This window comes from Gymnoscopelus braueri (assembly GCF_963280865.1).
Source record: "Gymnoscopelus braueri genome assembly, chromosome: 10".
Taxonomy (NCBI): domain Eukaryota; kingdom Metazoa; phylum Chordata; class Actinopteri; order Myctophiformes; family Myctophidae; genus Gymnoscopelus; species Gymnoscopelus braueri.
The window spans coordinates 35,013,280-35,033,440 of NC_137611.1; the positions used below are offsets into that span (position 1 = coordinate 35,013,280).

General features: G+C 41.0%; 1 protein-coding gene across 1 annotated transcript in view; it reads left to right on the forward strand.

The window, feature by feature from the left end:
• Positions 1-20,161, forward strand: part of kiss1ra (KISS1 receptor a) — a gene marked incomplete at both ends in the record, with an annotated part of 43,987 nt that overhangs the window by 6,712 nt on the left and 17,114 nt on the right. The window contains one exon of the mRNA XM_080439865.1: positions 11,345-11,721. Coding sequence (XP_080295991.1) covers positions 11,345-11,721 — 377 coding nt within the window. The remainder of the gene's footprint in view (positions 1-11,344; positions 11,722-20,161) is intronic.

The window sequence follows — 20,161 nt, forward strand, 5'->3', positions numbered from 1 at the left end:
CTTCTTTATTGACACATCTTCTATACAGGAAAGAGAACAACAAGATTATCTCAACAAGAAAGTTGTGATAATGATGTGTTGTTTCCTTTGTCCAGCCCCATTCAGATGGCTCTGGCATCTCTGGTTCCAGTAACAATGTCTGGTTCCAACAGTTTGCCTGGTAGAAAGTGCGCTTGATGTGTTGCTTGAGTGCTGCTTGGGTTGGAGGAATGCTCTCGTGTTTTTGACTTTTTCGTGAAGAGCTGTTTCCTGGTATCATTCACTTCCATGCACTCACTGGTTCGGTCATACATGAGCACCACAAATCGCTCTAGCAGGAACATTGATCCTTCACTGCCATCACTTGGCAACTGTAGGAGTTCACTGAAAACCTCATTCACCTCTGGGAATGACTTCCAAGTTTCCCAGGCAGTCTTCTTTCCTCTGCCAGCAAACGCAGATACAGTGTCACACACGGTGAAAGCGTGAAAGACTGGGAGAGTCAGACACTGTGTTGGAGTCATTGTGGCAACCATTTCATGAACAGCTACCGAAAGCTTGATTCAACACCAAAGGCAACCCACAGCTCATCAGGACCTATCTTGATGAATGAAGCCACAGCCAGTACTACCACATCAGTATCAACAGTGCGTATGGTCACTTTCTTACACCCCTTTTGCACAGCATCTGCATCTCTTGCGAATATGGGGCAAGGCAGGCCAAGTTTGAATCAGCAGGAGAACTGAGGACTCCACTCCCATTGGTTGCATGAAGTTCCTTGCCCTCTACTAGAGGAATGTTAATACATTAATTGTCTGAACCACATCAGGTGTGTCATTGTTGGTGTTGCCTATATATGAGACCATTGATTGTTACACTGCCATTTGTTGATTCTGAGGAAATCACTGCATTTTTTGGGCACATTTTTACCTTGACCTCGACCTAATTGCATTTCCTTGAAATCTGGTGATCTCGATAGTATTACCACATGAAAAGGCATCCCCTATTTAGTTGGAAATTATACTTTAAACGTTTTTCTACTGTGTTTGGTTCCAAACTTAAGTTGGACTAGCGGCCATTTTGGATTTGACCTCTCACGGTCCTCAGAGGTCAAATCTGACTTCCCTCCCCGTCTGAAAATGAACATTATGGCATATACTAACTATGCTGAAAGTTTCACGCTTCTTTCAAAAGGTTGCGATTTGCTCAAAAACGGGAGTTAAACAGCTATACTAATATTGATATTATCATCTATAATGCAAATCAACCCTTTTTTATATACCTTAAGGTAGGGTAAGTGATTTACTTTGGTTAAAATAAGTGTTAAATAGCTCTATGTTCTGATAGTACTCATTGCTATAGAGTGTTTGTTCAGTAAAAGGAGCCTCCCATGTCTCTCCAGCTCTTTATTAAACAGAAAATGCATTTTCAAATACCAAAAAATATCACTTACCCTACCTTTAAAACCTGTCTGAGCTAAATTATTGACGTCACTGATAAGCGTTTTGTATTTCCTTGTATTTTTTTTACCAAATCTGTTGCCCTGATATCAAGGTGACTAGGACATAAAATAATCTGAAAGAAAATGTTAACTAATGCAAAATCTTTAAAAAAAACATATGACATTAATGGTCAAATTGTTTATATTATATATTGGCTGAGCTTATGTATTCCTCAAAGTGTCTGATGCTCCCAGCTGTTTCATTCTGATATTATTTCTCATTATTTAGTGACATCATGCATGAATGAATCACAAATACATTTGTGAATAATTCATGGGAAAACGGTTGAGGCTAATTTGAGTTCTAAAAAGGTACAAATGTAATTTGTGGGCCTCATCATAACAGTCCTTTAAATATGGACTGATGCTCCTTGACTTATACACATGCACATCATTTTAACAGTTATGCTTTTATACCTTTTAGTACATTGATCACTGAAAGGTTTTCAGTAAATAAGCGGTGTCACCCTCTGGGTAGAGGTGTTCTACAACCACTTTGAGTGACTGACATACCAATTAGCTAATAGCATACATACACATAGAATCTACATGTAAATGGACTGTATGCTGTAACACAGTGCTGGAATTAATAAATAAAAACTTTTATCAATAAAGTTAACCACTTGAACCCCAGCATCCATATTCTCGGGGGAATTAGCCAGACAGTTTTACTCAACAAAGAGATTTTGGTGTAGTCTTTGGTGTCTTTGGTGTAGACAGAAAAATAGCGTTCCAAGTACAGAACCAACCCAGGTCCAATTTACTAAGTCTAGAGGGTTTAAATGGTTAGAAGCCTATTTTTTCAATCTTTTATTTATTTTTCCTTTTTTTTTTGTTGATGCAGGCATGAACAAATATTGTCATTATGACTTCTTGTTGTTGTTGTTTTCTTTTTGACCAGTTTTACAGGTGAACTGTCCAAAGGAGTAGGCTACAGGTTGTAGGTATTGTAAATTTAAAGACACATGTTTAATTCTCCAAGAAAGATTCCAATTAACTGATTATGACCTTTACCAGAAAAGACATGTAGAGATTCAGCAAAGGTTTGGACCACTGAAAAAAAAAACAGCGATAAAGGAAAGAACTCGAGCTCTGTGTGCGTCATCCATTCATTCACAGTGTTACATCTTCTTTACTTTCAAGGTCCCTGGTTAAATAATGTAGGAGCCTGGGGGCTAAAGCCTATAATTTATACTTCATAGAACGGCAGTTTTAAAAAATGACTCATTTTGTGGTTGGAGTTTGTGATGAAAGCAAGTTATAATTTATTTGGTCAGTGCTGAACCTGTGACGTCAATCTGTGTCAGTGGGTCCTCTGAAAGGTAACAGATAAAGATGAAGTTTGTGAATTTTGCAGCTCACATCTAGGCTACATCAAGGATAACCATACACAAACATAGCGTTGCTGTCGGTCAGAAACCTCATCTCCATCTTGATCAACTTTTATGTTTTTTTTTCGTAATTTCCCAAATATTGTACTTTTGACTCCCAAAATTGCAAAAATATATTATTTATTAACCTCTTAAGCCCTATTTCAAATATATTGAAAATGGCAGATCTACAAGCTCATAACATGTGGGTGCAACGTGTTTTTGAAAATGTCTGAAACACAGTATATAATAAACAGCAACATTACTCAGAGTGTCGAGCTGTCAGCTCGAGTGCTCTGGTGATTCACATAACAAACACATAAATATCCTATTGTTACAACCTTGAAACACTGTTCATACTTTTAGCTAAGACCAGTATATCATTATGGATTTTCTCTCTCTCTTTATTACTCTCTCTTCCTTACGAACTGTCAAGGACTGAGATGACAATTAAGTACTAACTAGACACATAGGGGTTTATTGATTCCCGTACGGAAATTCAGGTGTTGTGGCAGCACTGCAGTGAGCACGAAACACCTGATAGATAGATAGAAGTAGTGGAGAGACACAACTAAAATAAAAGTATTCAAGTATAAATTCCAGATTCCAGATTAGGTAGTACATATTGGTGTGTAGTTACTTCTTTTTTGTCTATTCAGCTAAATTAAACATTCATCAGTCATTCATTTTTACAAAAGCCTCACCCGTCGAAACAGTGCTGCCACAGCATTTTCTTTCATGGTTTTGATTGAATGGCTGAAGGCACTACGTTTTCATACTATCTGAGCTTGGGATTCAAGGACTGATGTTATACGTGGTTGCTCAACATCAGAGATCAAAAGAAAAAACATTTCTCATGGTCTCATGGTCTCATGGTCAAACTCTTGAGGGTTTTTGTGTGTGAATTTATGTCAAGGTTGTATAGTTGCATGAAGTAGAAATATTGACTTCATCGTTTAAGGGCACTTCAGATATCTTGGAGAAATACATTCAAATACATTTAACATATTCATTAACATTCAAGAACCTTTCTATTCAGGCCATATTTAAATGGTCATTATCTTTGCATTTATATGCAGCAATCTTCTGTGCCTGAAATGTTGTTTTATGTAGTTCATTAGTGCAGCAGCTACAGTATAGCCTGTTCTTCTTTTTCAGATGTTGTCAAGAGCTGGAGGCCTTACTTGATAGAAAATAAGTCGCCTATCTAGTAAGTAAACAGCAGCTCCTCATTTTATTTAATCAAAATCTCAGAACAATGCGTTGAAGGAGAACTCTCATTGTCAATGGTGCCAGGGTAAAGTATAAAACAATTCAAATCAAGTAGCAATAAGAGAACAAAACAGGGCTATATCAATTAAACATGGCTGTATCAATTAATAATGAATGAATGAATAGAAACAAAAAAACATTTTCAGCTGAAGGCAGAGCAGCGGTAGAGAATAAGACCATTGTATGAACCACACTCATTCTTGGATAGGACATAAACACGCTGTTAGACATATCTGTCACCCATTCTTGAGAATTGGGACAAATCATGTCCCACCAAAACATTTCAAATTATTATTTATTAACACACTAATTTAAATAAAAGTTTGGTGAAAATATATTCTCAAAGGATTTATATATATGAATTACATAAGATTTATACAATGTTTTGGTCTGGTTTCCTTTTTTTCTTACAGCTAAATTTGCACTCTGCCAAAAACACCCTTGTTTAAGACAATGATTCACAACTTCAAACATTTTTTAATTTTTTTGTTAAAAGCAACATAAAAAATAAACTAACCATGTGTATTGATAACACAGGTGTAAGAATGCACTATTAATATCAACTCCAGTCCAAGATCGTTGTCAACTCCGTAAGATTTCAACAAAAACATAATTTAATCAGGCATAAACAGGTTCTAGTTATATCCTAAGGTCCCCGGTCTTACTTCCCGGTTTAAAAAAAGGTGGGAAAGCTGCGAAATCTCTGCTAAGCTTTAAATTTTTTGATAAATGCACTACATAATATTACTATCTGGTGTGTCCCAGCCATAACATGTCAACTCTGTCAGTCCTTCAAAATCCAAACTAAGTTAAAAGTGTAATTCTATTAACATTAATAAAACCTAAGCAACTTTGATGGATCAATTGTCAACTCTGTGCTGTGGAATGAAAAAAACTCCGTCAGACTCCATCAGATGTCAACTCCATCAGATATGCCATCTTATGGAGTTGACATCTTTAAAAAAAAAAATTTCAGATTGGGGTCCGCAGCCAAATATATATCAATTTGGGGGTCCTTAATTGACATGAAAAAGTTTGAGAACTACTGTATTGTAACTACTGTTCTTTACTTTAGTGGTATAGAATTGTGTTTGGTACAGGAAGCCAGGCAGAGACCACCAACTACATAGATATCACTGCACTGCAGTGGAGATTTAAAATTCAATGGTGTCCCAGTGGTGGAAGAACTTAAGGAAGAAGTACTTAGATGTTTTAGTAGTAAATTGTAGCAACACCACAATGTAGAAATGCTCTGTTACAAGTAAAAATCCTGTATTCAAAAATGTACCGGTACTTGAGTAAAAGTACAAAATATTGCATCAAAATGTACTTAGATGTACTCATTATTTCCCCCAAATGTGTCAAAGTCTTTCAAAAATTGCAGATCTACAAGCTCACAGCGCATTGCGATGCGACGTGCTGTGAGCTTGTAGATCGGCTATTTTTGAATAGCCGAAGTGTAAAATAGGACTTAAGTGGTTAATGTATGTTTTGTAATAATAATCTTAATATACAAAGTAACTAGTAACAAAATTCTTCAAATAATTATAGTGCAATATTTGCCTCAGAGATGCAGTGAAGTAGAGGTAGAAGGATAAAGTAGTGCACATTTTAATACTACAAGTCATGTATGATGAAGTAGGGCTTTAGGTGACAAAAAAAAAACATAAAAAGTTGAAACATAGAGACATGAGGTCATATTTGTTTGCTAGAGATCAATAGAACAGAGTGTACTAGCTGGGTCTAAAACAGATGGTGGCTCACAGAGAATAGATGCCAGTTAGGCAGAATTGCAGTAGTCGTCTGCTAGTCACAGAACCATTTTGGCACTGAAATAGGACCTCTTGGTGGTGATGATGGGGAGCCAGCAGGACTTGTTGTGGACACGTCTACAGCAGCAGAATGCATTCCCCTCAGACCCCAAATGACACCTCTGAAGAAGAACACAAGGACAATACATCGTTGCTTGTTTGATGCTAATGGGAATAAAGTTCCGAACATTTAAAAGTGAGTTGCAAGTCCTTCTTTGAACCATGAGTTTGCTGCCCGTAGCAGTTTGGCTCAGCACTGAAGTTGGAGGACGTGTTTTTGTCTTTGGAGAGATTATAACTCAAAATGTGAAAAATGAAGCCGTTAACAGGAACATGGTCTGTTTGTGATATAGGCTATGTGGCCAAAATGTGAATAGACAATGACGCCGGTATGGTCCTTTAACCACTTGAAACCAGCATATATCTGGGGAGAACATTAGCCAAAAATAGCAGATCAAAAAGTTCAAAACACGTCACATTTGCGATGCGTTTTGAGCTTGTAGATCAGCTATATTAGCCGAAGAGATTTGGTGCTGGTAAAGTTGCAACTCAGGTCTATTTCACACTAAAGACTAGAGGGTTTCAGTGGTTAACTTGTAAATAACAATGAAAATGTAAAAAATATTTAATATAAAGTCAACATTACCTAAAGTAAGCCTATTATATTCTCCATAGGGCAAAATCTTCTATTATTCTGCTTTCTTCTGCTCTCTGGTCATACAACCTGAATGCTATCTTTTCAATTCCATTACCCTTTTATTCGTCTATTCTCTCCTCCAGCCTTCTCCCTCCTGCAGTCCTCTCTGCCTGCTTCTTCTCCTCTCCCATAATCCCTTCAGAAAGGCCATGGCCTTTGGCATGATTTATTTGTCGTTCCACGGTGTCGAATATCCGATCTACAAGCTCAAAATGCGTCACGGACGCGACACATTGTGAGCTTGTAGATCGGCTATGTTCGGTGCGTGAGCAGCACGACACCATTAAACGACGGAGCATAAAGTCAGCATTAGTTTGGCTCGGACACGCTTGTAGATGAGCTTGCTGCGAGTTCATGCCCCTCTGTGGCATGAACTATTTAATCATAAATGCAATGAGACGCACAGGGAGCGTGAGCGTTTATTTTCAAACAAACCACAGAGTGCCACAGTGCAACACAGAATATCAATGGTTTTGTTAGTATGTTCTGCTGGTTGTGTTCAGGTTGTCCTTCGCCGCGAAAGGTCAGCCAGTGACGGCAGCTGTGAGTGCTGATATAATGCGTCAATGGCAGAGCGTGTCTTTCACTGTGCTTGAGCCAGGAAAGAGCAAAAGCACTGTCTTTTTTTAATTCTCTGACATTTTAAACTTTCTCTTCATCTTAAGGTTATAACCACTTAAAACCCTATATACAGCCTACTTTGTTGTCTGGGTCCCCCAGGTTCTGGACCACTTCTTTTCCCCTCTACCCTGAACCGAAACTATTTTGGTATTTTCGCAGAATGTTTGCCTATTATGAGTATGACATGCCCAGAATGTGGTTAAGCCACTCACTGTAAGTACGCCAAATAGCAAAAATAGTTGATCTACAAGCTCAATTTTTTTTTCAATCTTAGTTTTTTTTGTCTATAACGACATGCTCAAAATAGGGATGCCAGGTTTGACGTGGTAATAATTTACCCACTCCTCGACACTCCTCAACGCACATGCCTATGCCACCATGGAGTCTAGGGGTTCAAATCCACCATGATGAATCTGGCTTGCAGAGCATCTATACAAACGCAATTGGCCGCGTTCAGGGGAGGGAAGAGGAAGTCGGTGGGGAGTGGGTATTTGTCACTGCACGTATTCCTACAGGCTGGGGCGCCACCTGTCAGCTGGGAATGTTGAATGGGAGGAGTAGGATAGAGGCACTACATCCTCCTGGTGGAGGCTCCTCGATGGCAGGTAAGCCACTATAGTAGGGTACAACAGCAGTGAGGATTTTGGCATAACAACTAAATTGGGAGAAAAAGAGATCAAAATAATTGGCTATTCAACATTTTAACTGAGGTTGGTTCTAAAAATGTCTTCTAAATCCAAACGGTTTTCTGAAAAACGTTTCTATGTCAGTGTTGCTCAAACTTTTTCATGCCAAGGACCCCCAAAATTATATGTATAAACATTTTGTTCCAGGGACCCCCAGAAGCAAAGATTTGAGTAAAAATATTCACTTTAAAAGAAAATAGCAGATCTACAAGTTTGTAGCGTGGCACAAAGTGACCCGCTATGAGCTTGTATATCAGCTATTTTTGAATAGCCAAAGTATGAAATAATGCTTTTTAGCTCAAATCTAAAAGGACACAGACGCTTTCCCGGTTTTAATGGGTTAAAGGAAAAAAGAGACCCTGTGCTGACAGGCATGACACCGCCAAATTAGCATGTGGATTATGTAATACTTACTTACACTGCCACTGGGATCATTAAAGGTCTTAAAACGTTTCATACCAACACAATATGCAAATCCTTAGCACACCAGTGAACTCTTTCAGTCTCTGGTGCCCCAATTAACAGAATAACAAGCATTAACCACTTCTGTACCTCATTGACCGGAGTCCCCCAGGGGTCTAGGACAGGCCCTATCCTTTTTTCCATCTAAAGTTAACTATCAACAACAAATGTACAAACTTGATAGAGTTCATGTGGTTCGTGTATTGCACGCTTAAGTTATGGCTACCCAGAGTTTTTTTATTTACGCTTTGACCTTCCTCCTACCAAAACCGAGAGACAATTTGTGTTTATTAGCACATAAATTTGTGTTTTTGCACGCAGGTAAACATTGCCACCAGCTCTCAACGGTGGACTTCTCAGCAGCAGCAATCACCTGTTGAAAAGAATATCACCCATTGTGTCACAAAGAGCCCTCTTCAACTGACTACAAATGTAGTTCAATTGTCCCCTCTTCAAAAACAGGCAGTGTTTTATAATCCCACTTTTCTCTGAAACCACCCACTGAATAAAAGAAGAGAAGGGGTACAGCATTGCTCTTATCATGTGTCATCCTCTGGAATCAACCGCATGGCTGCATGGTCACCACACTCTGATGGAAGATGATTGCTTTTGTTTCATATAGAGGCTTTTATGTACTTTGTCCTCTGTTTTGTTTGCAGGTTTACTGCGGGAGGAAAGCACTGAAGAGTTATGTAAGAGTTTTGTTCCCGAATGAGAAGAAAAAAATGAATGACGCATACTGCACAAATGTATATGCAAGCAAAGGGATAGCAAGTACTGAAAAGTTTACATGATGAATATGATACTTGAAAATAGTTGTGCACGTGTACTATGTGTGTGTGTGTGTGTGTGTGTGTGTGTGTGTGTGTGTGTGTGTGTGTGTGTGTGTGTGTGTGTGTGTGTGCGTGTGCGTGTGCGTGTGCGTGTGCGTGTGCGTGTGCGCGTGTGTGTGTGTGTTTTGTGGCTATTTAGCCTGGGAGATAATGTTGCTAGGAGACCCTGATATCAGACCCCTGAATCATGCTGTAGCCCACAAGTGTGTTATAAACTCTCTCTGTGTGTGTGTGTGTGTGTGTGTGTGTGTGTGTGTGTGTGTGTGTGTGTGTGTGTGTGTGTGTGTGTGTGTGTGTGTGTGTGTGTGTGTGTGTGTGTGCGTGTGTGTGTGTGTGTATATTAGTATACTTGTGAGGGCCAGATGTCCCCAAATGTAGTTGAATTTGAGAAATAGACATGGTGAGCACTATTTTCCTGGTCCTCACAAGAGAAATGTTTTTTTAAGGGTTAAAAAAAGATTTGGGGAATTAGGGTAAAAGACTCAGGTATAGGGGTTAGGTTTAGGATTAGTCATTTTAGAGATTAGGTTTAGGATTCAGGATTGGAGTTATGTCTGATTTATACTTAGTTACACGCCGGTGTTGCGCACCTGAAAATAAGCCAATCTTTTAGAACGGCTCTTTCTATAATTTTCAGCGATTTTGCTGTCCTAAAATGTGTGTGTGTGTGTGTGCGCGGGTGCGTGCGTGTGTGTGTGTGTGTGTGTGTGTGTGTGTGTGTGTGTGTGTGTGTGTGTGTGTGTGTGTGTGTGTGTGTGTGTGTGTGTGTGCGTGTGCGCACGTGTGTGTGCACACTGTACTGTATGTGCATTAGTATTCTCTCGGGGGGGTTATGTGCGTCCTGATGGTGTGCTCGGCCACTATATAAGACCGTGGCATCTCCTCTGCTCTGCACTCGCACTCCACTGAAACCAAGGCTGCTTCAGCTGTACAGGGAGGAAGACATGAAGACCTTCAATTACTGCAGATGATGAAAATCCAATTACTCTGAATCCCATGCAGGCGCCGACTGACACTGATGGAATAGCATTTTTTCAGGGTAACAGTTCAAACACACAGAGCTGCCAGCAGCCATGAAATGAGCGATACTCTGATCCGCTTGGAAACCAGTCTCAGTAAAGGCAGGGCTGTTGTGACTGGAGAATGGACCTAAAGCGAGGAGCGTAGATTCAATCGCAGGGGACCAATTTAAAGGTAAAAGGTTAAAAAAAAAACAGAAATCTGTCCGGAATCTAGACCTGGAAAACAGAAGCAGGAGATATTCATCTGTCAGAAAAGAAGAGAAACAGATGCTGCAAATATAAAAGGATCATTCTGGCTAAAAGGATCATTCTGGTCTGGATTGGACTGCCAAGTGCCAGAGCGCTGTGAACACTTCAACACAGCCCACACTCTACCTCTACGGGTGGCTGGCTGGCAGGTGAGGCTTGTCCATCCACTTGGAAAAAAACTGAACGCTTCACAGACAGCCGCTTTCGCCTGTCACCTGAAGTGATGGATGTGAGAGGATGCAGGGACCCCCACCAGTACTTGACTCTCACACGTTGCCTCCATTGATCTGAATTTTCTCTGTTGCTCTGCTCATCCTTTTGCTGCCGCTGATCAAAGCTGTGGATTTGCAGTCAGCAGGACTCTCTGTGTCGCTTTGAATACAAGAGCAGAGGAGTCCATCAAAAGCTTTGTTCCCCTCCTTCTCTCTCTCTCGGACACCTTTGACCGCCCCCCGCCCCCTGCCCCCTCCCTCACACCACCACCACACTCCATCAACCTCCAGCATCATTTGTCTTGCATACCGTTTGCCATTCACTTGTTGCCTGCCCTCCACACTTTCTCGTCTACTGAGGCGTGCGTGTCTCCCTGTCCTGTTGTCCGATCCCTCCACCACTCTCCAGCCTGCCTTCTCTCTCTCTCTCTCTCTCTCTCTCTCTCTCTCTCTCTCTCTCTCTCTCTCTCTCTCTCTCACTCCCCCCCCCCCCACCCCCCTGTCTTCTCTTTTCTGTATTCTTCTCCTGAGCGTTTGGTCCTCTCTCTTTCTCACTGTCTCTCTCTATCTCTCTCTTTCTCTCTCCCCCTCTCTCCCTCACCGTCTCTCTCTCTGTTTCTCACTCCCAGCATCATCCACTCCTGTTCAACTACTCTCTGCACAACTTGCCGCTGCGTGCACGTGCTTTCTTCTCCAGTCATCCTCTCCTCTTTCTCCCTCTCGCCTGACGGTCCGTCATCTCCCACCATGTTCTCCTCATCAGAGGAGACCTGGAACGCCACCACGGAGCGCCTCTGGCTCAACGCCTCCGACCTGAACTCCTCCCGGGACGGCGGGGACGCCAAGGAGGAGGAGGAGAGGGAAGGTCACCCCTTCCTCACGGACGCCTGGCTGGTGCCTCTCTTCTTCTCCCTCATCATGCTGGTGGGACTGGTGGGCAACTCGCTGGTCATCTACGTCATCTCCAAACACAGGCAGATGAGGACGGCCACTAACTTCTACATAGGTGAGGAGGATCGAATCGCAGTAAAGCCTGCTGTATATCGTCGCCGTTGCGTGGAAACCTTGTATGTCCAAGATTGTAACTTTACTGTTACTTTACTGTTGCTGTTCCAATGGATCCAACTTGGATCCAAGTTTTTGTCAATACCTTTCATTTGTTCAATATTTATAAGACCCATAGACAGACTTAAAGGAGTAGTTGACCCAAAACATTTCTTATTTTCTATCGATTACACACCCCGAATGCATGGCGATTATTTTTATTTTTTTACATTCCTGAGCCAATAATTCGATGACCGGGTGGCTGCTCAATAGGAGACTCAATTGAGTCTCCGTTGGTCATCAAATAATTGGCTCAGGAAAGCGAGATATTTTTTGTAGAGCAGATGCGACACATTGTGAGCTTGTAGATCGGCAATTTGTGTTACCTTTGTGTGACATTGTAGTATTAAGTAGGGCATTCATTCATTTACAAAAAAACAACAAAAAAAATACATAAAAAGTTGAAATTTGGAGATACAAGGTTTCTTCCCAACAGTAATAATATTTGACCGGGGTCCCCCAGGAATCTATATTTTGCCACCACCGGCGCCGGGTTTCCCTCTGCACCAAATCTCTTCGCCAAAAATTGCAGATCTGCGTGTAACCCATGTCCAGATGTGGACCTGCACACAACAGTGTGGCAAACCTGTATGAATGTTGCACACGTGACAATCCTCGGTGTTCATGTAACTCAGAGATTTTTTAAGGGTCCAATTCAGAGGATTTTACCGTTGAACTTGAGAAGGTTAAGGAATGCTATACCCATTTATTCACATTAGGCAATTAAGAAAAGAAAAATCAACAAACACATTTTCAAACATTTCTACAAACAATTTAATTAACAAAATGTGTGTACTTTGTTGTCAAAATCAAAGAGATATTAAACATTGAGCAATTGCACAAAATGTCATAACAATGATGATGTCAGTCACAGTAGCCTATGCAGCTGTAGTGTAGTTCTTATGAGGTGAAGCACTTGTATGCATCCCTAATGAACTGGTCAAAATATCAATTCAATAAATCAATCACGCCTTAACGTTTCTTGATGAGTAGCACAGAAGGCTTTAAAGTGATTGATTTGGTCTGTCAATCTAAATCACATCTGGCGAGCTGTTGACAATAACACAATCCCAATGTAAAGGTGATGGATTAACTGAAAAGACAGGGTGGAAGTGGAGGGAGCGTATGTGTACGTGAGTGTGTGCATGTGTGTGTGCGTGCGTACGTCAGTGGTGGAAAAAGTACTCAATTGCTTTACTTGAGTAAAAGTACCAATACTGCAATGTAGAAGTACTCCGTTACAAGTAAAAGTCCGGAATTCAAAATTTACTTGAGTAAAAGTGCAAAGGTATTGGCATCAAAATGTACTTAAAGTACCAAAAGTAAAAGTACTAGAATATTTGAAAATAGCAGATCTACAAGCTCGCGACGCGTTGTGAGCTTGTAGATCGGCTATTTTCAAATAGCCTAGATATAAAATAAGGCTAAAGTGGTTAATGTATGTTTTATAATATAAAAATGTATATCTGAAAAGTAACTAGTAGCTAAAGTTTTCAAATAATTGTAGTGGAGTAAAAGTACAATAGTTGCCTCTGAGATGTAGTGGAGTAGAAGTAAAAGTATTGGAAATTGGAAATACTCAAGTAAAGTACAAATACCTCAAAATTGTACTTAAGTACAGTACTTAAGTAAATGTACTTAGTTACTTTCCACCACTGGCGTACGTACGTGCGTGCGTGCGTGCGTGCGTGCGTGCGTGCGTGCGTGCGTGCGTGCGTGCGTGCGTGCGTGCGTGCGTGCATGCGTGCGTGCGTGCGTGCGTGCGTGCGTGCATGCGTGCGTGCGTGCGTGCATGCGTGCGTGTGTGTGGTTGTGTCTGCGTGTCTGTGGGTTTGTGTGTGTGTGTGTGTGTGTGTGTGTGTGTGTGTGTGTGTGTGTGTGTGTGTGTGTGTGTGTGTGTGTGTGTGTGTGTGTGTGTGTGTGTGCGTTCGTGTGTGTGTATGCATGTGCACGTGCATGCTCACTTCCATCTGCGCCTGTGTACAGTATGTGACATGCATGTTGATGTGATGATGTATGTAATATGCCATGGCCAGTATACTGGGCCGTTTAATATTCAACAACATTGGATTACACTGCTCATCTCACCAGCTGCCCGCTCTTTCAATATATTGTTCTGGATGTAAAAATAGCAACGGTAAAGCATCTGATTAGATCAGCCGCTTATCCACTGATCCAGATGTTGGGTAAGAATATTGCGTGATTATGTGTTAAACCCAAGAAATGTCACTGTCCCCCAAGCTTTATTAATTCTAAACAAATGCCAATGTCCTCCAAGCTATATTAAGTCTAAACAAATGTTAATGTCCCGCAAGCTATATTAGGACTGTGATGAATGCTATGCGGTATTGTCAAGGTTATTATTTAGTTATTTAGTTATTATTAATTTTTTTTTTAATTTTGTTTGGACTTCATGTTTATCAAAACTAAGAACATTGTTTTCTATTATTTTAGTTGGTTTTGTAATCACACAATACAGTATCAGCTAGTCAACTAACTTTTTATGTTTATTATGAGTTATTTTGTTAGATAACTATGATAACTATAATAACCTTGTTTCTTGCAGTACATTGTGAGTGAAAGGTTGCCAGAGAGTTGGACTGATTGGTAAGATTTTGCTGGGTGACGTTTCTCAAGGTTGAAGATCTATTGTATCATCATGTGTACACGCCACGCCAGAGTAGAATTCTTTTATTCAGGGTTTCTCTCTGCTCTCAGCACCTTCAACCAAGCACTTTACAATGTGCATTACATTCACCCATTCACACACACACATTCACATTCAAGGGCAGAGGAAACCATGAAAGGCACAAACCTGCTCATCGGGCGCAATTAGGGGTTCCATTTCCCAATCCATTGAGACTGACAGAAAGGGAAGCTGATAGGAAGAAAGTGTGGGGGAGGAAATCCCTGAATCAATTTGTCCAGGAGTCACGTAATATTGCAAAGCAAATAGCAAAGGTTTTTCATTCATTTGTTCATTTTCCTCCAAGCTGGTTATTACTGTCCTGTGTTATCCAACATATAGCTTGGTGGCGAAGCCACGTTTACTCCCGGAGAGGGCATGACCTCATCGTGTGGTATGAGGTAGAATTCGTTGTATTTGTCGTTGTCGTATTGTCGTTGTCGTTTCTTTCGTTCCCTTCTCTCCAGTTGTGTAGATCAGTGGTTCTCAACCAGTGGTCCTCGAGGGGGTTCCAGGTGGCTCCCCGGCTAAATGATGGAGAATTGGTAACCAAATGGACCCTTACAGATCTTTTAACTCTGTAAGGGTTTCATTTTACACTCTCAAGAGTTAAATTATTGTTAAACATCTGCATTACTTAATTAAAGAATTAATATTTTGATCAGCGTTTGCCTGTTATCTCTCCTATGTCTGAATTGTGGCCAAAAACGACAACAAAATATGCGGTCTTAGAGGCTAAATCTCATCAAATGGTGGTCCGTGGCTCAAAATGCCAAATAAATAATGGACCTTGATATGAAAAGGGTTGAAAACGACAGTAGATACATCAGCGCTACCGTGCACAACATGGCCGGTCTATCTGGTGATGCATTCTTAAACCGCAACAGTATTCACAGACGTGATGAATGCCTTGTTGAAGAATGAGACGTGATACTGTGCACATGCACAGTGTGTGCTGTAGCACCACCAGGAATCAAACCCAGAGAAACAGAGGAGCAGAGAGTGGAGCATCTAAACATTGTATCCTTTACATCAGTGGTTCTCTTTCGTGGTCGAGACTGGCTCTCCACTACATATTATTCAATATGTACGGGAACTGACCCCCAGAGTATCCACGAGCACTGCCCCTGGGGGTCAGTTCCCGTACATATTGAATAATATGTAGTGGAGAGCCAGTCTCTCCACTCAGAGAACCAGGGTTACATCGGATGTAACCTGCCGTTCTCTTTCGTGGTCGAGACTGGCTCTCCACTACATATTATTCAATATGTACGGGAACTGACCCCCAGGGGCAGTGCTCGTGGATACTCTGGGGGTCAGTTCCCGTACATATTGAATAATATGTAGTGGAGAGCCAGTCTCTCCACTCAGAGAACCAGGGTTACATCAGATGTAACCTGCCGTTCTCAACCTGGGGGTCGCGACCCCCCCCGAGGTGACGCCAAATCATTTGGAGGCGTCACCAACCATATGCTTTCCTGAATGTGCTCAAAGAAATGAAAATCTGAATAAAATAAACTACATAAATGTGTTTTCTTTGTTAATAATTCAGTAAAAACATATCATATAAGTCACATAATACAGGTACCATTTCTTTGGAGGAAGAGAGAGAGCGAGGAAGTGTGTGTGTGTGCGTGCACGCGTGTGGCACTGGCCACAATGAGACGGACCGTTCACACTGCTGGCTCTGCGCTCCCTACAGTATTTACTCCTCCCTTTGCGCCATGAAAGTTTATGGAAAAAAACTGCATAAAGTTAATCTATGTAAGGAAACTGTCGCAATACATGAAACGTGGCACTCAACAGCCTGTGGACGGTGGATGGAACGGTGTGGTGGATGCATCTTGCTGTTAGTAAGACACTAAGATCCATATAAAATATCACACACCTAACACCTCACAAGTATTTTCAACCTCGACCTGCAAGTGAGAAACTCAAAAAAAGTGGGCAAGTTGAGGCACAGCAAAGCGGGGGGGGGGGGGGGGGGGGAATAAATCGATCAGCCCCAATGAGTCTGAGGTTCTGACACACGAAAGCTTAACGTCTGAGGTTTTTTTTACCTGAGAGGCAGAACTGCAGGGCCAGGCTACTGTGTGAAGAAAGGAGGTGCATATATGTTCCTCTCGGATGCACGGTTCGACTCGAGTGTAATATTACTCCTCTTATCAAACCCCGGTTTTAGAAAATGTACCTATTATTAAAGACATAACGAGCCTAACGATGAACTAATATAGCTATTTTATTTAGTATAGCAATCTCAGTCTGTATGTGTGCACACATGTTTGTTCAGAGTGCGCACACGCACAAGCATTACTAAATTTGTTCAGTGCGTCTATGTTGTTAGATTGGTGAGTCGTGAAGGAGGGGGGTCTTTTTGGGGTGTCCCCAGCCAAAAAGGTTGAGAACCACTGCTTTACATCAGAGGAAGGCCAAATTGTTGGGCCGAAACATTGTTGTATACCTGTATTTTGCCAGTAAAAATACTTTTCAGAGCTAAGATGTATTGCTAAGCCACTTTTTTTTTTTTCATTTTTATGCCACTTTAACCCTATACTTGGTTGTCCGGAGTCCCTCATATCAGGGCTCTATGCTAGTGACTTTTCTGTTTCCACACATTATCTGTTTCCAGTCCACATTAGCTGTTTCCACTCTATGTTAGCTGTTTTCAATCTACATTAGCTGTTTCCACTCTATATTAGCTGTTTCCACTCTATATTAGCTGTTTTCAATCTACATTAGCTGCAATCTACATTTGCTGCAATCTACATTAGCTGCAATCTACATCAGCCGTATAAGCTTGTAGATCTGTTATTTTCTGTGAATGTTTTCCCCAGAATATGGATGCTGGGGTTATCCTTTCCTAGACCAGCAACTATGGGATTTGCACATCATTCTCTTTTGATCTATTTGAATCAGAATATGTGAGAAAACAAAGAAAAACATAATAGAAAAAGATCGAACCCCCTCCAGAGATCCCGAGGGTCCCTGAAACAGACTTTGAGAACTACTGCTTTACATTATAGAGCGTGTGATTGTGAAGGAAAGTGAAATCTCTTTAAAAGAGCTGAAAATCTATTAGTATAGTCTATTTTATGTGTTACACCCTGGATTCGGATCACGGTGTAGTGTGTGTGTGTGTGTGTGTGTGTGTGTGTGTGTGTGTGTGTGTGTGTGTGTGTGTGTGTGTGTGCACGCGCATACATGTGCATGCATCTGTATGTGCATGCAATAGTTTGTAATGTGGCCTTTGAGATTCCAAAAGTGATTAAAGCCTATTCATAGTTTGAGTTGTGGTGTGCAGAATAGTTGCTTATGCATTTCATCCTTTTCAACATGACATTTAGAAGGAGGCATAATTATGCTTTTAGGGCTGGGTGACCGTGATATTGACAAAATCAAATAGCCTATTAGCATATTTTTTGTTAGTACTGCAAATTCTTCAATACCACAAAAGGAACTTTAGTATTTAATGACCTTTAATGCAGTGCACACATTGCAGACATTAAAAAAGCCTGCAGGTTTCCATTTCCATTGAATGCTACACAGATTAATGGTCCATACACAACAGAAGGCATACTGTTTATTTAAGACCCATCATCTCATATCTGCATTTGGATTTGATCAGAAAAACCGCTGACATAAAATAACATCCAGAAATGTTTACAGATTTATTCATTCAATTCCCATTGTCCAACATGATTATGTGGCGTAAAAAAGACTGAAATCACGTTGTGTTACGGTTTATCTGAGCATGCAAATAGATGGTTTTGTGCAGGTGGTTCTGAACATGCAGCTCTACCTTTTCAAAGGGATTTGGGAACGCTATTATGGTTTACTGACTCATGGACAACACCAAGCATCTGTTTCAACAAAAGACTGACAGGATGTGGAGTAAACCCTCCCTGACTCAACAGCATGTCCTAAATTCTTTGAGCTATTGCAGGTGTGCCATGACATTGTGACTTGCACATTGGCGTGCTTTGGGCACAAAACATTTAGGAAACCACTGCACCAAAGTAATTATGCTTTTAGGGCTGGGTGACATTGACAAAATCAAATAGCCTATTACCATATTTTTGTTAGTAGGCCTACTGCACATTCTTCAATTCTTTGAGACACACATACGGGTATTTCAGGGCTTTGCCGGATCCGCCATTCCTTCGTCACAACAAACAACACAGTGGAATTGCACTACGGAACGTACACATTGTCAAATGTTATGTTTTTTTTCTTTCATCATAGCGCAAAATATGGTTACGTTTTGTAGTGCAGGCCATTGCAACAACCACCGTTCATTTAGACACTTCAGCTCAGAAATAACCAGACCGTAATGAACCATTAACCATTTATTACCATATAGCTGTTACCATATGTGCAATGATATTGCATCCAAGTTTGGCGGTGTGACTCTGCTCATGTGATATTACAGATTCCTGTGCAAACATGTCACAGATCATTCCATCACAACCCCCAGAGCAGAGCATTCAATTCAATTCAATTAAAGTGTCAAATCACAAAGTTGTCTCAACACTTTACGTGTAGAGAAGAGACCCGACAATCCCACCCTGAGCAAGCAATTTGCGACAGTGGCAACGAAAAAACTCCCTCTTAACTGGGAGAAAACGTCAGGCAGACCCTAGGCTCTAGGGTGGCGGCCTTCTGCCTCGACCGTGTCGGGGGAAAAGAGAGATGGAGAGACAGAGAGCATGAAACATAAACACAGTTTAACATAACATTGAACCTTCAATGCATAATTAAACAACCACAACATAGTACAATCCAAAAACGCAGTACAATACACAGAATCATAGAACCACAGAGTACAATACACAGAATCATAGAACCACAGTACAACACAAAATCAACCTATAGAACCACAGTACAATACACAGAATCAACCAATAACAATATGAACTAAAAGCCACAGGGAGGAGGCCGGGGAGGTGGAGGGAATTTGAAAACCTACAGCTGTACAACCGGCACTGACAGCCACGCACATAGAATGAACAGAGGCTGCTTAAATGAACCGCCTGAGATGCACTGTGGGTATGAGGGCGTGAGTAAGTTAGCTAGTAGCAAATGAGAATGACAAGGGGTTGAACGTATGCCTTAAAGGAGTACAACTGAATAAGCTTGTTAGCGAATGGGGGGGTACGGGGAGTATGAATGAAGTATATAACATTCTGCCTTCCGTGTCTACATGAACTAACGTTTACACTGAATTTCATTTAGACACTTCAGCTCAGAAATAACCAGACCGTAATGAACCATTAACCATTTATTACCATATAGCTGTTACCATATGTGCAATGATATTGCATCCAAGTTTGGCGGTGTGACTCTGCTCATGTGATATTACAGATTCCTGTGCAAACATGTCACAGATCATTCCATCACAACCCCCAACACGCGCTCACTTGCAGTGAGCAAATACAGAGCCACACCTTACCTTATATGAGAATGTTTATCAGTAAAAGCATCAAATTGACGCAATTCCATTTAAATCCATTTGATATAAATGAAATATGCTACATGAATTAACTATGTGAGTGTCAGCGTTGACACATTTCCTTTAAATGCATACCGAAGATGCCCTTCACATCTAAAGCCGACATCCTGCGCCAGCAGCGACTATTAGATGCACATTTGGCAAAAC